This window comes from Jaculus jaculus, chromosome 20 (assembly GCF_020740685.1).
Source record: "Jaculus jaculus isolate mJacJac1 chromosome 20, mJacJac1.mat.Y.cur, whole genome shotgun sequence".
In the NCBI taxonomy this organism is placed as follows: domain Eukaryota; kingdom Metazoa; phylum Chordata; class Mammalia; order Rodentia; family Dipodidae; genus Jaculus; species Jaculus jaculus.
Window position 1 is genome coordinate 15,840,831 of NC_059121.1, and position 14,915 is coordinate 15,855,745.

The 14,915-nt window shown below is 41.0% G+C and overlaps 1 protein-coding gene and 1 non-coding gene across 5 annotated transcripts in view; one reads left to right on the plus strand and one right to left on the minus strand.

Annotated features, from left to right (window-relative positions):
• Nucleotides 1–14,915, minus strand: part of Kif2a (kinesin family member 2A) — a 78,588-nt gene that overhangs the window by 13,945 nt on the left and 49,728 nt on the right. For 2 of the 4 annotated variants that reach the window (XM_045138914.1, XM_045138913.1), the window contains exons 10-17: nucleotides 14,794–14,884; nucleotides 14,620–14,683; nucleotides 10,144–10,235; nucleotides 9,379–9,521; nucleotides 8,809–9,013; nucleotides 7,683–7,793; nucleotides 6,401–6,468; nucleotides 327–440 (exon numbers count right to left, since the gene is read on the minus strand). In XM_045138914.1, coding sequence (XP_044994849.1) covers nucleotides 327–440; nucleotides 6,401–6,468; nucleotides 7,683–7,793; nucleotides 8,809–9,013; nucleotides 9,379–9,521; nucleotides 10,144–10,235; nucleotides 14,620–14,683; nucleotides 14,794–14,884 — 888 coding nt within the window. The remainder of the gene's footprint in view (nucleotides 1–326; nucleotides 441–6,400; nucleotides 6,469–7,682; nucleotides 7,794–8,808; nucleotides 9,014–9,378; nucleotides 9,522–10,143; nucleotides 10,236–14,619; nucleotides 14,684–14,793; nucleotides 14,885–14,915) is intronic. The other 2 variants (XM_045138916.1, XM_045138915.1) reach the window with 1 other exon arrangement.
• On the plus strand, nucleotides 11,943–12,052 carry LOC123456324. Its single transcript, XR_006634460.1, has one exon. It is a non-coding gene; the product is annotated as a U6 spliceosomal RNA (small nuclear RNA).

The following is a 14,915-nucleotide window of genomic DNA, read 5'->3' on the forward strand; positions in this document are numbered from 1 at the left end:
ATTACTTCCTTTCAGATGGAAATTTACAGTATCATACTGAATAAAGTTAAGTTCTTCATTTTAAGCAAGACAATAGCCAATATGCAAGTGACATCATCTTAAAAAATGGGGGACAATAGGAAGCCTGCAACTAAGTCAACATTTTAAAGCAAATAATAAAGGACATGAAAATGCAGATCATGCAGTACAACCACCACCTGCTAAATGAAATGAAAAAGAAACAAGAAAATGGCTCACAACAAAAGTAAATAAAACGTTTAAACATAGCACAGCTCAAAACAAACTAGAAAAATAAGCATCTTATATACAGAACGAAGTGAGGAAACCTTGTAATTGAAGGAGAAAAGTCGTCATAATCGTAAGAAGGAGAGAGATCAGGGCGACTGCCACTACCCTGGGAGAAGGGAATGTCTGATGGACTAATTCCAAACTCCTTTACTCTGCGGTACCAAAACAGCAACAAGTTAAGAGAAAATGCTCCTGGCAAAGACGGCAATGCACAGTTCAAGCTTTGTTTAGAAATAACATCAACACTGTCACACGATGTACTTAGATCATCTTCCCAATGAAATTTAGGCAGCTTTCCAAACTCAGTCTTAATGATCCCTGATTCACAAAACCTAAGCCCTCCTATCTGGCATGTTTCCGTCTTCCCTTCCTTCATAACCCTTCCTTGAAATTTAACTGGGCCTCCATCTAAATCGAAGGCCCATTCTTCTTCTTCTGTAAATTTTTGAAGTTTGTATTTATTAGATAGAGGGAGGGAGAGAGAGAAAGACATACAGAGTGAATGAATGGGCGCACCAGGCCCTCTAGCCATTGCAAATGAACTCCAGATGTGTGCGCCACCATGTGCATCTGGCTTACGTGGGACCTGGAGATCTGAACCTGGGCCCTTAGGCTTTGAAGGCAAGTGCCTTAACCAATAAGCCATCTCTCCAGCCCCTAAGGTCCAGTTTTTTTAAAGACATGACCACTCAGTCTAGTTACCTGTACGTTCAGTAGAATGAATATTTGTTTATTACAACTGATGAGTCCTCAATACTCTTACAGTTTTTCTCCAGCCAGACACAAGAGATTGAAGTCCTAAGGCAGGATAGGCATCTAGAACTTCATTAGCCATACATCATCTTTCATTTGGCTGAGAAAATAGTCACCCATATTTTTGTGGTTGATGGTTTTATGAAGAACTCTCACAGAATAGCCTTCAGCAATGGAATTTAAACCACTTTTGATAGGGTCTACAATAGTTATATTTAACCAAATTGTGACTTTTATCACTCTGCCTTATGGGGCATTTCTTATCAGTAGGAAATATTTATTAAATACTTACTGTGTCAAATATTCAAATAAATAATTTTTAGGTGTATTACTTAGTCTTGATAAAATCTCATGTTATCTCCATCTTCTAGATGAGAAAACCAACTCAGAGAAATGAAGTTTCTTATCCAACGTTCTTCAGTGAGAATGTTACATGATTAAAATTCAAATAACTTTGTCCTGAGTCTAAACCCTATGCTATTTGAACACTGTAATATACCAACTGAATTCTATTTTTCTTATAGCTTTCCTTGGGTTGGACTAAATTTTTCAAAACACAGTCAAATAAATATCAGTAACTTCACAGTTAATGTGTATATATATTTTCTACTTATAATCTATGTACTGTCAAAGGTACAGTTCTAGATTCTCTGCTGTTTATCTGTTCTTTTATTTATTTTATTTATTTATTTGAGAGTGACAGACAGAGAAAGAGGCAGACAGAGAGAGGGTGAGAGAGAATGGACGTGCCAGGGCCTCCAGCCACTGCAAACAAATTCCAGACGTGTGTGCCCCCTTGTGCATCTGGCTAACGTGGGTCCTGGGGAGTCGAGCCTAGAACCTTAGGCTTCACAGGAAAGTGCTTAACCGCTAAGCCATCTCTCCAGCCCTATCTGTTCTTTTAAATAAAGGTCTTGCTATTTAACCCAGGCTTAACTTGACCTTGACAGCCTCCTGGGATTACAAGCATGTGCCACTATGTCCAGCCTTGGCCTCTTAACCATGAAAATGATCACTTTGGGAAATGTATTTTTCACAAATACAAATAGATTCAACTTTTTAATACAAACGTTAATTGTTTTACCCTTAAGCCCGTTTCTCATCTGCTTCAGACTCCTCTGACACACCATTAGCACCATCTACAAACCTTTCCTTTATCTTCCATCCTCTTGCCCATGCCAAACTACTCTGCTTCAGTAGGATGCAACTATCTGCTTCTCAAGCATTCTTTTCTTTGTGGGACAACCACTCCTCTCATTCTCCTCTCCCCTAGATATCTTAACTTTCTGTTGTTTTGAGATAAGATCTCATTTAGCTCAGGGTAGCCTCAAACTTGCCATGTAACAAAGGTGACCTTGAGCTACAGATCCCCATGCCTTCACCTCTTAAGTACTGGGATTCTGGGCATGTGTCTAACATGCTAACACTACATCTCAACTTTATTAAGTGAATAAAGTGGATTTGTTATTTTCATCATTTAGCACCAATGTGGTGTTATACAACCTCCCTCAACTCCCCTAAAATCATTATGTTTCCAACTAAAACAAGGACAGCGAGATGTTTTCCAGATGCTGTGCTGAACATTTTATAGGATAACTTCTTAGTTCTCAGAGCAATCCTTTGTGACACTGAAGATCACTACTTACTTCACTCTCAAGATGAAGAAAACGAGGCACACCTTAAGGGTTTGCCGCTGCTTCAAGTGGTAAGGCCTATATTAATTTTGAGTTAAAACTAACACTGTGTCTGAACAAACTGTGTCAACACTTAAAAACCAACTATATCGAGGTCAGGTCCAGTGGTAGAGCAACTATCTAGATGCTCCAGAATCTAGGTTTGTCTCCAGCACTACCAAAAAACAGACAAGTGGCTGGTGTGACAACCAGCATTTGGCAAGCCGAGGCAAGTGGACCAGGAGTTCAAGGCCGTCGTTAGCTACATAGCAAGGTGGGGCCAGCTGGGCTACATCAGATTCTGTTTCTCAAATATCTGTGTAGATAATGTGTTAATGAACTCTTCCTTTAAAAAATGGGATTTTGGGGCTGGAGAGATGGCTTAGCGGTTAAGGCACTTGCCTGAGAAGCCTAAGGACCCTGTTCAACTTTACAGGTCCTCTGTAAGCCAGATGCACAGGGTGACACAAGTGTGCAAGGTCGCACGTGTGCATAAGTCGTGCGCACACCTGGAACTCCACTGCAGTGGCTGGAGGCCCTAATGTGCCAATTTTCCCTCTCTCTCTCTCTCTGCTTCTTACTCTCTTCAATAAATATGAATTATATATATGTAAAACAAAGTTTTGAAACATGGGGTTGCTGACTCTTTAAATGACTCTTAAATAAATTATCAAGGGTGAAATCTTTATATCCAGAGATTTAAATAAAAGAGAATAATTATTGTCTTATGCTGCCAGTGACCTATATTACAAAGTAATCCAACATTTTACTTGGATCCAAAATAAGAACCACCACCACATACAGAATGACTAATCTTTTCTGTTTTTTTTTTTTTTTTTGCTCCAAGTGCTGGGAGTAAAGGTGTGTACCACAAGACCCGGCAAGGATGAACAGTCTTAATTTAAAAATGTGGAATTCAAAATGTTCCACAACCTAAAAACGTACATTAAGGACTTTTGCTGTGCTGCCCAGGCTACCCTTGAACTTGAGATCCATCCTGTCTGAGCTTCTCATGTGTGGGATTAGACACATGGGCCACCAAAGCTCACTCCCCCAGTGATTCTGAGTGCCACCATGACCACACAGGTGAAACCTCTGTGACACATGTCTCACAAAGCAGCAGCACTAACAATTCCTTTTGTCTCTGTGTATGAAGTGTGTATGAAAGATTAGTGAATTTAGGTTTAGCCTTGGGTCCTGTTCCCATATGAAAGAAAGAAAGAAAGAAAGAAAGAAAGAAAGAAAGAAAGAAAGAAAGAAAGAAAGAAAGAAAGAAAGAAAGAAAGAAAGAAAGAAAGAAAGAAAACTCAAATCTGAAAACACTTGTGGTCTCAAGCAAATGCTGGTCTGGATGGTGTTTTCTATCAGGAGGAGTCCTCGGCAGCGTAAAGTTTTAGGACAAGGAAGGGTTTTGTTTTAATTCTGTACCATGGCAAGGATTTAGGACAGTTCTCCCTGGGCAATTCTGAAATAAAATGCATTTTAACATGATAAAATTCACACATACTAAAAAAACTATTAAGAAGAGTTAGGCGCCAACTGGGTTTATAGTAAGGCACTCACAACTCAAACTCTAAAGGACAACAATTTAGAAAGCACTTAAAATCCTATTTTATTTTTTAGAGATGGTACTATATTTTAATTTTTTTTTAAATAAAAGGTCAGTAGGTTTGACTGCTCTGGATGTTTGTTCTGTTTTTATGGGATGGGGCTAGAACCTAGGACCTCAGGTATGTTGGCAAAAGCTTTGCCACCGAGCTGTGTCCCTAGCTGCATCCCAGTAGGTCGATACTTTCGAACAACGTCTACTGCCACTTAACTCTTTTCAGTTGATACAAAAGAACCAAATACCTGATCCAAATGCAGCTACCTGTACTGTTCAAGGGCACGGTCTGGGGCAGCTCAGAGTTTATGAACAGGAGGGAGGCAGAGGTGGCTGGCCGTGGGAGCAAGGCTGCTGGTGGCGTTCCACTTACTACGGTGGTGACAGGGACGCTCACTTTACAAGTCCTACACTACTCATTTGATTTCAGGCAGGTTTGTATGGGTGCGTAATTCACATTTTAAGAAAAGACTGAGGGCCTGGAGAGATGGCTCTAGCAGTAAAGCACTTGAGAACCGCAGTGTGGATCCCCAGCACCTACATAAATGCCAGGTGGGTGTGGTGGCCACAGGGGGCGGACAGTGAGCACACGGAGCCAGCTGGCAAGACTAAGTGCACCCGCAAGCCCTGAGCTCCAGGAAGAGACTACACCTCAGCAAAGGAAAGCCAAGTATGACTGGGGGAGACCTGCTGCGTATCACACGTGAACATAAGTGAAATATAACGCACACAACACTGGAGGAAGCGTGCTGTCCCTCCTTAGACTTCATAATCATGTGCGTGTATGTGTGTGCATGCATGCACGTACAGGTCAGACATAATCAGGGTTTCACGTACCCATTATGTGTGTGCGTGCATATATCAATATATAGACAAGCTACTTAATACTATCAGCAATGACTTCCAGCATAGAGCACAACAATTTAGGAAATAAACTAGCCCTCTGGTTTCCATTTACTTCAGTCTGAACATAGTAAGGATTTACATGATTGAAATGCAGTCCAGGTTATGAAACGCAACTCTCTGAAATGGGAAGATGCAATGTTCCAGGGAAGGCCAGGTGGCTCTGTGGAGTGTGTGTCCATGCATGTGTGCAGAGGCCAGCCAAGGACCAGTGTCCTTCTTGTCTTCATCTTTGTCCTGTGTGTGTGTGTGTGTGGGGGGGGGGGTTTCGAGGTAGGGTCTCACTCTGGTCCAGGCTGACCTGGAATCCACTATATGGTCTCAGGGTAGCCTCAAACTCAGTGATCCTCCTACCTCTGCCTCCTGGGTGCTGGGATTAAAGGCATGCGCCACCACACCTGGCTACTCCATCTTGTTTTTTGAGATGGGGGTAGGGGTCTTCTCAGTAAATCCGGAGCTCACCAATTCACTTAGACTATCTAGCCAGCAAGCCCCAGGGATTCTCCTGCCTGTCTCCTTAGAGCTGGCATTAGAGGCACCATTATGCCCAGCATTTTTTTTCCCCAAGGTAGGGTCTCACTCTAGCTCAGGCTGACCACACTCTGACCCTCCTCCCTCTGCCTCCTGGGTGCGGGATTGGAGGTGTGTGCCGTCATGCCTGGCCATGCCTAGATTTTTACCTGGGAGCTGGGGACTTGAGCCTCAGGGGCTCATGCTTGTGCAGCAAGCCCTTTACCACCGCCCTAGCTCCAGAAAGGTCAACTTTACTGAGGATATGTCTTACCTAATTATATATTTCTACTCACTTTCCCAATTTTACAAAATGATTTTCTAAATATAGGTTATTGTAGTCTAAGGCCATACCACTCTGAATGTGGACAAACACACCTAAATACAGTCATCTTAAATAACATGCAGAATTTTTTCTTTTGAAAATTCAAAGAACAATGTAATAATGAAATCTGCCCTTTTAATCTTTTTTTGTTTTGATACAAGGTCACACTATGTGGCTCAGGCTGGCCTGGAACCGCAGATCCTCTTGACTTAGCTCTGTGAGAACTGGGATTACAGAGCATGTGCCTTCATTCCTGGCTGACCTATCATATACTAAACTACATGAGACACTGTCCTAACATAGTGTTAAGAGTTCAAATTTCAAATGGAGAAACAGCACTCATACCTATTTGCGTATCTTAATGTATTCAGAGTGTTTTCACAGGATGCCATTCCAGGAGAGATTGTGGCAATCTGTAAGGGGGAAAACGTGAAGATAAAAAATCATAAATAACCAAGACAATAACCCTGCCAAATAGCTCATTGAGGTTTCATCTTGTGTTATTTGAAAATATTTATTAATTGTATCTGAACTTTTCTTGTTTTTTGAGGTAAGGTCTCATTCTGGCCCAGGTTGACCTGGAATTCACTATGCTGTCTCAGCGTGGCCTTGAACTCTTTGTGATCCTCCTGCCTCTGCTTCCCAAGTGCTGGTATGAAAGGTGTGCGCCACCATGCCCGGCTCTGAACTGTTCAGATAATAGAAAATCTGATAACTGTAATCAAATAATAATTAGAAAGTCTAATTAAAAATACAAACAAAAAAAAACAAATACAAACAACTCTCTGAAACCATCAGAGAAACAAAGGTAAAGAAAGTGAAGGGAGGAAACACTGGCTGCCCCTTCCTTCCACATATTTTTTTAAAATAGCATTTTGCCAGAGAGCAAGCCCGGCTCATGTCAAACAGGACCAGAAAAACCTCATCAGAAACTTGCAGTATTACTGCTTAAGAAAACAAAATACAAGCCAGGCGTGGTGGTGCATGCCTCCAATTCCAGCACTCAGGAGGCAGAGGTTGGAGGACCACTGTGTGTTCGAGGCCACCCTGGGACTCCATAGTGAATTCCGGTTCAGCCTGGGCTAGAGCGAGCCCCTACCTTGGAGAAAAGAAAATAGAATACATAGTTGCAGAGCGCAGCCTGTAGTGGCAGAAAAAGTTAAAAGGCGAGAAACACTGAAGGAGAACACCCAAACTTGTATGTGACTGCTCCAATCTCCACTACAGGCAGTACAGCTAAGCCCACAAGGAGATGCCGGCGCTGGCAAACTAAGCCTGACTAAGTTCTGTGAAACCAGCAACAACAGGAATTTCAGAAGAATGTAACAGGAGAGAGTGTCTACAAAGAATCTCACACACACACACACACACACACACACACACACACACACACACATATATATATATATAAAATCTCTCTCTACACACAGTCCCTAGCTGTATGTCAGAGTCAGAATGTATCACAGCAGCAAGGTAATACTTCCAACAGACCAGCCTTGCTACACCTTAAATACGACTTTATCTCTCACAATAGAGGGCTTCAAATGATTGTGAAGTCATTTCAACGCCCAAAGATATGATATAATTAATCCTGAAGGATTAAAGTAAAGAACAAAAATAAACTTACCATGCAAGTTCGAGAGTTTTCACCTATGAACGAGTCTCTTAACACCTGAGTAAGTTTACTTGCTCGGAAAGGAGTATGAGGTTTATTTCTACCTAAGGCTCTGATGCACTCCTGAAAGTGAAGAAAACATTTCTCACAATTTAGACTTTTTTATGACCCCCCCAAAGGAATAACTTTAAGAAGTTCCCCCCTCCACCCAGTGAGGTAGGGTCTCACTCTAGCCCAGGCAGACCTGGAATTCACTATGTAGTCTCAGGGTGGCCTAGAATTCACTGTGATTCTCCTACCTCTGCCTCCCAAGTGCTGGGATTAAAGGCATGCGCCACCACGCCCAGCTAGAGGGTTCTTAATATAATTCTCACATCTAAAGTTCAATAAACTCTGAAAACTCTAGTTGTTTTTTTTTTTTTTTTTTAAAGGTAGGGTCTCACTCTAGTCAAAGCTGACCTGGAATTCACTACGGAGTCTCAGGGTGGCCTTGAACTCAAGGCGATCCATCTACCTCTGCCTCCTGAGTGCTAGGATTAAAGGCGTGCGCCACCACGCCTGGCTTTGAAAACTCTAAGTTTTATAGCATTTAAAAGTGCTAATTCAAGAAAATGAAGAACAGAATAAAGCTACTCTATTCTTTAAAAAAGTAAAAAGGGCTGGAGAGACGGCTCAGTGTTTAAGGTGCCTGCCTCTGAAGCCAAAGGACCCAGGTTCAATTTCCCAGTATGCATGTAAGCTACATGCACAAGGTGGCACATGCATCTGAGTTGTTTTGTTTTTGCAGTGACTAGAGGGCCTGGCATACCCATTCTTTCTGTCTGCCTTTATCTCTAATAAATTATATCTGTATGTATGTATGTGTACACACACACACACACACACACACACACGCATCCTATTTAGAAAAAAAAAAGAAAAGAACAATTCTGGTACATGCACCACCGTGCACCTGGCTTTACGTGGTGCTGGGGAATGAACCTGGGTGGTGAGGCACTGCTGGCAAGAGCCTCAACTGCTGAGCCATCTCTCCAATCTGCACCCCGCCCCTTTAAACAAGGCAAAACATATGCGAATGAGTAATTAAGTAAGTGTTAAACGTCAAAGGACTTTCAAACCTAAATACGTGTGTGTTTACCTTGAGTGCCAAAAGGCTCTTATTGATCTCGGCACCTTCGAGCCTCGTCTGCCTGTCTGCACTGGACGTGTCTGCCCCTCTTTCATTCCCAGCCAGGTCAATGAGAGAAAATTTGCCATGCAGTTTTCCTTTCCTTCGAAGAATAATCTGAAACACGGCATGGCTCCGAGATGAATGTGCATTTGCAGATGTTTGACCAGATGTTCTGCAATGTGATTAAGGACATCTTGATACATAGAACTTAACATGCTAACCACAATGTCTCCATTTAAAAAGGAGCCAAAGTAAAAACAAACAAGCAAAAAGGAAATCTGTGTAGTTACTTTACACCATTTAAATACAGCAACAACACTCAGAAGTTAATACCAGTTACCTATTTCATCAAGTCCAAGGAACTTAATATGCTGCTTTGTAATACATTTACACTGTAGTACCAGTATAATAGAGGCCACTCAAACTGCCATGCAAGACATTTACTTCCAGGACGCACGGCGGGGGGGGGGGGGGGGGGGGGGGGCTGACTCTGCTTTGTCTTCAGGTGGCGCCACAGTACCTAAAGCGAAGACTCACCTGCAGCTGTTGCCTATGTCGATGAGTTTCAGCACGTCCTCAACACACCTGACCTCCCGCTCCTGGAGCCCCACCACCTGCACCTGCTGCTTGCCGTCTTCCAGCACTCGCAATTTCGTTTTCCTATTTAGCAAGTCAAAGACCTGCAAAAGAAATACTCAAATTAGAGTATATACCTTCAAAAAAAAAAAAACCTACCTCTACCAAACATAAATCTGAAGAAAAAAAATCAGAAATCAAAATAATAAATTCTAGCCAGGCGTAGTGGCGCACGCCTTTAATCCTAGCACTCGGGAGGCAGAGGTAGGAGAATCACTATGAGTTCAAGGCCACGCTGAGACTACATAGCGAATTCCAGGTCAGCCTGAGCTAGAGTGAGATCCTCCCTTGAAAAAAAAAAAAACCCAGAAAACAACAACAAAAAAAAAACCCTAACATCATATTCCTAAAACATCTATGACACTTTAGGTAGAGGCAGTAATAAAATTACAATATACTTAATACCACTAAATTCTATTTATATATACAGATCTCTGTGTGTGTATGTGTGTGTGTGTTCCCCCCGAGATAGGGTCTCACTCTAGTCCAGGTTGACTTGAAATTCGCTTTGTAGTCTCAGGATAGCCTCAAACTCACGGTGATCCTCCTACCTCTGGCTCCCTAGTGCTGGGATTAAAGGCATGCGCCATCATGAGTGGCCTCCAGCTTTATTCTTTATAATAGTTAAGACTTCATAAATAATTTTAAAATCAAGTTCTCACATACCTTTCCACTATAAATTTCAAAAAAGGTTGCATATACTTGAAGTTCTAGTTTCTTATAGTTTGGCTTCTTTAGCATTAGAAAGACATCCCGAGCTGTCAAAAATTTCATATACAGAAAGTTAAGATACAACAAATATTTTTTTAGAATATATTTTTGTCTATATTTTCAGAGCAATCAGTTTGTATTAGGATGATAGCATAAATAAGTGCAACCTAGAGCAAATACTAATTTAAAAATAAAAGATGTAAATTAAACTTTTTCCTTTATATCCAAAAAAGGGTGCTACTATTTAAGGGGTCAAGGAGCTTGGCATTTTGCTCAGCTGGTGGAATGCTTGCCTAGCATGAAGTCCTGGGTTTAATTTAACTCCATCTCCGAGAAACTGGGTGTGATGGCATCACTTGTACCCCTTGTCCTCAGGAGGTGAGGGCAGAAGGATAAAAAGTTTAAGGTCAGTCTTGGGTACACAGCAAGCTTGAGGCCAGCCTGGAATGCATGAGAACTGTCTCAACTCCTACACCCACTTCTACCCCCACAAAAAATAAAGCGGGGCTGGAGATGGCTTAGCAGTTAAGGTACTTGCCCCCAAAGACTCTCCAGAATGCATGTAAGCCAGACACACAAGGTGGCACATGCATCTGTAGTTCAACTGCAGTGGCTGGAGAACTGGGGTGCCAATTTTCTCTTTCTCATAAAAAATATAATAAATATAAAAAAATAGGATTGTGAGGACAAGGTCATTCTCAAAACCATGTCAAACAAAAAAGCTTTTTACAACTTAGCTATTTGATAATTTATACTACTGTGTAACATTACATTGACAAACATAATTAAGATTTTTGTCACCATAAGTTTAATTTTTTGTTTTTTGGTTTTTTTTCAAGGTTTTTCTCAAAGAAATTCTTCTTTATTTAATCTTTAATTTTTATTTATTTATAATATTATTATATATTACTATTATTAATTTAATTTTGTTTTTCAAGGTAGGGTCTCGCTCTAGCCCAGGCTGACCTGGAATCCACTATGTAGTCTCAGGTTGGTCTTAGACTCACATAGATCCTCCTACCTCTGCCACACAAGTGTTGGGATTAGATATGTGCGCCACCACAGCCATTTTAACTATTTCTTTTTCTTCTGTTTTATTTTAAAGACTTGAGATTTTTTTTTTTTAATTATATGCAAGGAGAGAGAATGAGAGCAGGTGTGGCAGGGCCTCCAGGCACTTCAAAGGAATTCCAAGAGCGTGTCCCACTCTGCACATCTGCACGTACGTAGAGGAGGGCGGAGCCATGGTCATGAGTCTGTGTAGGCAGGTGCCTACCCACTGAGCCTCCCTCCCTCCTCTTCTTTTCCACCTTCTTTTGGGTGGCAGAGTCTTGTGTAGCCAAAGTCCTTCTACCTCCCAAATGCTAGGATTATAGACGTGTACGATACCCAGCATCACCTTCAGTTCTTTCCAAGAATTCTGATAATCTACAATTGACCTAATCTATACTGTGATACCTGCACAACAAAAAATACTTTATTTATCTATGAGAGAGGAAGAAAGAGTGGGAGGGAGAGAGGGGGCAAGTATATATAGAAAATGGGTGCACCAGGGCCTCTAGACATTGCAATCTCCAGATGCATATGCTACCTTGTGTATCTGGTTTATGTAGATAATGGGGAATCGAACCTGGATATCTAGGCTTCACAGGCAAGCACCTTCACTGCTAAGCCATCTCTTTAGCCCAAAAGTCTTATCTTAAACCTACTTGAACAGTATTTTTAAAAAAGAATATTAAGAATTACATGTACCAGTGCTCGCTTCGGCAGCACATACACTAAAACTTGAACGATACAGAGAAGATTATTAGCATGGCACCTGCGCAAGGATGACACGCAAATTCGTGAAGCGTTCCATATTTTTTATTTATGACAAGCCTACAGCCAACATATTACTAAATGGGGAAAAACTGGAAGCTTTTCCACTAAAATCAGGAACAAGACAAGGGTGTCCACTGTCCCCACTTTTATTTAATATAGTTTTGGAAGTCTTAGCCATAGCAATAAGGCAAGAGACACACATAAAAGGGATACAAATTGGAAAGGAAGAAATCAAGTTATCATTACTTGCAGATGACATGATTCTATACATAAAGGACCCTAAAGACTCTACTAGCAAACTGTTAGAGGTGATCAGAACCTACAGCAATGTAGCAGGATACCAAATAAATACACAGATATCAATAGCCTTCATATATGCTAACAACAAACACACAGAGGATGAAATCAGAGAATCACTCCCATTCACAATTGCATCAAAAAAAATAAAGTACCTTGGAATAAACCTAAACAAGGAAGTAAAGAATCTCTACAATGAGAACTTTAAAACACTCATGCAAGAAATTTCAGAAGACACTAGAAAGTGGAGAAACATCCCTTGTTCCTGGATCGGAAGAATCAATATTGCGAAAATGACAATCTTACCTAAAGCAATCTACACATTTAATGCAATATCTATCAAAATTCCAAAGGCATTCTCCATGGAAATAGAAAAAACAATCCAAAAATTCATTTGGAATCACAAAAATCCTCAAATATCTAAAATAATACTGAGCAACAAAAATAAGGCTGGTGGTATCACCATACCTGATTTTAACCTATACTACAGAGTCATAGTAACAAAAACAGCATGGAGCCGGGCGTGGTGGCGCACGCCTTTAATCCCAGCACTCGGGAGGCAGAGGTAGGAGGATCACCATGAGTTAAAGGCCACCCTGAGACTACAGAGTTAATTCCAGGTCAGCCTGGACCAGAGTGAGACCCTACCTCGAAAAACCAAAAAAGAAAAAACAGCATGATACTGGCACAAAAACAGACATGCAGATCAGTGGAACAGAATAGAGGACTCAGATGTAAGCCCAAGTAGCAATAGCCACCTGATATTCGATAAAAATGCCCAAAATACTCATTGGAGAAGAGACAGCCTCTTCAGCAAATGGTGTTTTGAAAACTGGATATATATCTGCAGAAGGATGAAAACATATTCTTCTCTCTCGCCATGCACAAGAATTAAGTCCAAATGGATTACAGACCTTAACATCAGACCTGAAACTCTGAAAGTGCTAGGGGACAAAGTAGGGGAAACCCTACAACATATTGGTCCTGGCAAAGACTTTCTGAATACAACCCCAATTGCTCAGGCAATAAAACCACAGATTAATCACTAGGACCTCATGAAATTACACAGATTTTGCACTGCAAAGGACGCAGTGAAAAAAGCAAAGAGGCAACCTACAGAATGGGAAACAATCTTTGCCAGCTATATATCTGATAGAGGATTAATATCTAGGATATACAAAGAACTCAAAAAGTTAAATAATAGGGAATCAAACAAGCCAGTCAAAAAATGGGCTATGGAGCTATGTTGAGCATTCTCAAAGGAAGAAATATGAATGGCATATAAGCATCTAAAAAAAAATGTTCTACGTCACTAGCCATCAGGGAAATGCAGATTAAAACTACATTGAGATTCCATCTCACTCCTGTCAGATTGGCCACCATCATGAAAACAAATGATCATAAATGTTGGCGGGGATGTGGAAAAAGAGGAACCCTTCTACACTGCTGGTGAGAATGCAATCTGTTCCAGCCATTGTGGAAAACAGTGTGGAGGTTCCTAAAACGGCTAGAGATTGATCTACCATATGACCCAGCTATAGCACTCCTAGGCATATATCCAAAGGACTCATCTCATTTCCTTAGAAGTACGTGCTCAACCATGTTTATTGCTACTCAATTTATAATAGCTGGGAAATGGAACCAGCCTAGATGTCCCTCAACTGATGAGTGGATAATGAAGATGTGGCACATTTATACAATGGAGTTCTACTCAGCGGTAAGAGAAAAATGACGTTATGAAATTTGCAGAAAAATGGATGGACTTGGAAAGTATTATACTAAGTGAGGTAACCCAGGCCTAGAAAGCCAAGCGCCACATGTTCTCTCTCATATGTGGATCCTAGCTACAGATGAGTGGGCTTCTGCGTGAAAAGGAAAATACTTAGTAGCAGAGGCCAGTAAGGTAAAAAGGAGACATAAAGGGAAGAGAAAGGAAGGGAGGAGGATACTTAATAGGTTGATATTGTATATATGTAAGTACAATGATTGTAATGGGGAGGTAATATGATGGAGAATGGAATTTCAAAGGGGAAAGTGTGGGGGTGGGGAGGGAGGGAATTACCATGGGATATTTTTTTATAATCATGGAAAATGTTAATAAACATTTAAAAATTTAAAAAAATAAAAAAGAATTACATGTACCAGCTGGGTGTGGTGGCACAAGCCTTTAATCCCAGCACTCGGGAGGCAGAGGTAGGCGAATTGCCGTGAGTTCAAGGCCACCCTAAGACTACATAGTGAATTCCTGGGCAGCCTGGGATAGAGCGAGGTCCTACCTCAGAAAAAAGAATGACATGCACAAAGGTTGCTCACCTGCTAATGCATAAATTCCCTTGGAACAATCTTGGTTCTTTCCTGAAAAGTCACCACCCATAGTCTATATTTTGAAAAGAAAATAAAGAATAACAGACATTATTCAGAAGTAAACCTTAAAACTTCAGGTCTTACAATTAAGCTGTAAGGTAAACAGACTAATGCATTACTCACGTGAGTTTTTCCACTTCCGGTCTGTCCATAAGCAAAGCATGTAGCCATCCCCCTTTCAAATATAGTTTCCACTAGTGGTCTAGCTGTAAACCTTGAAAAGAAAAATGCCTGTCACAATGTGT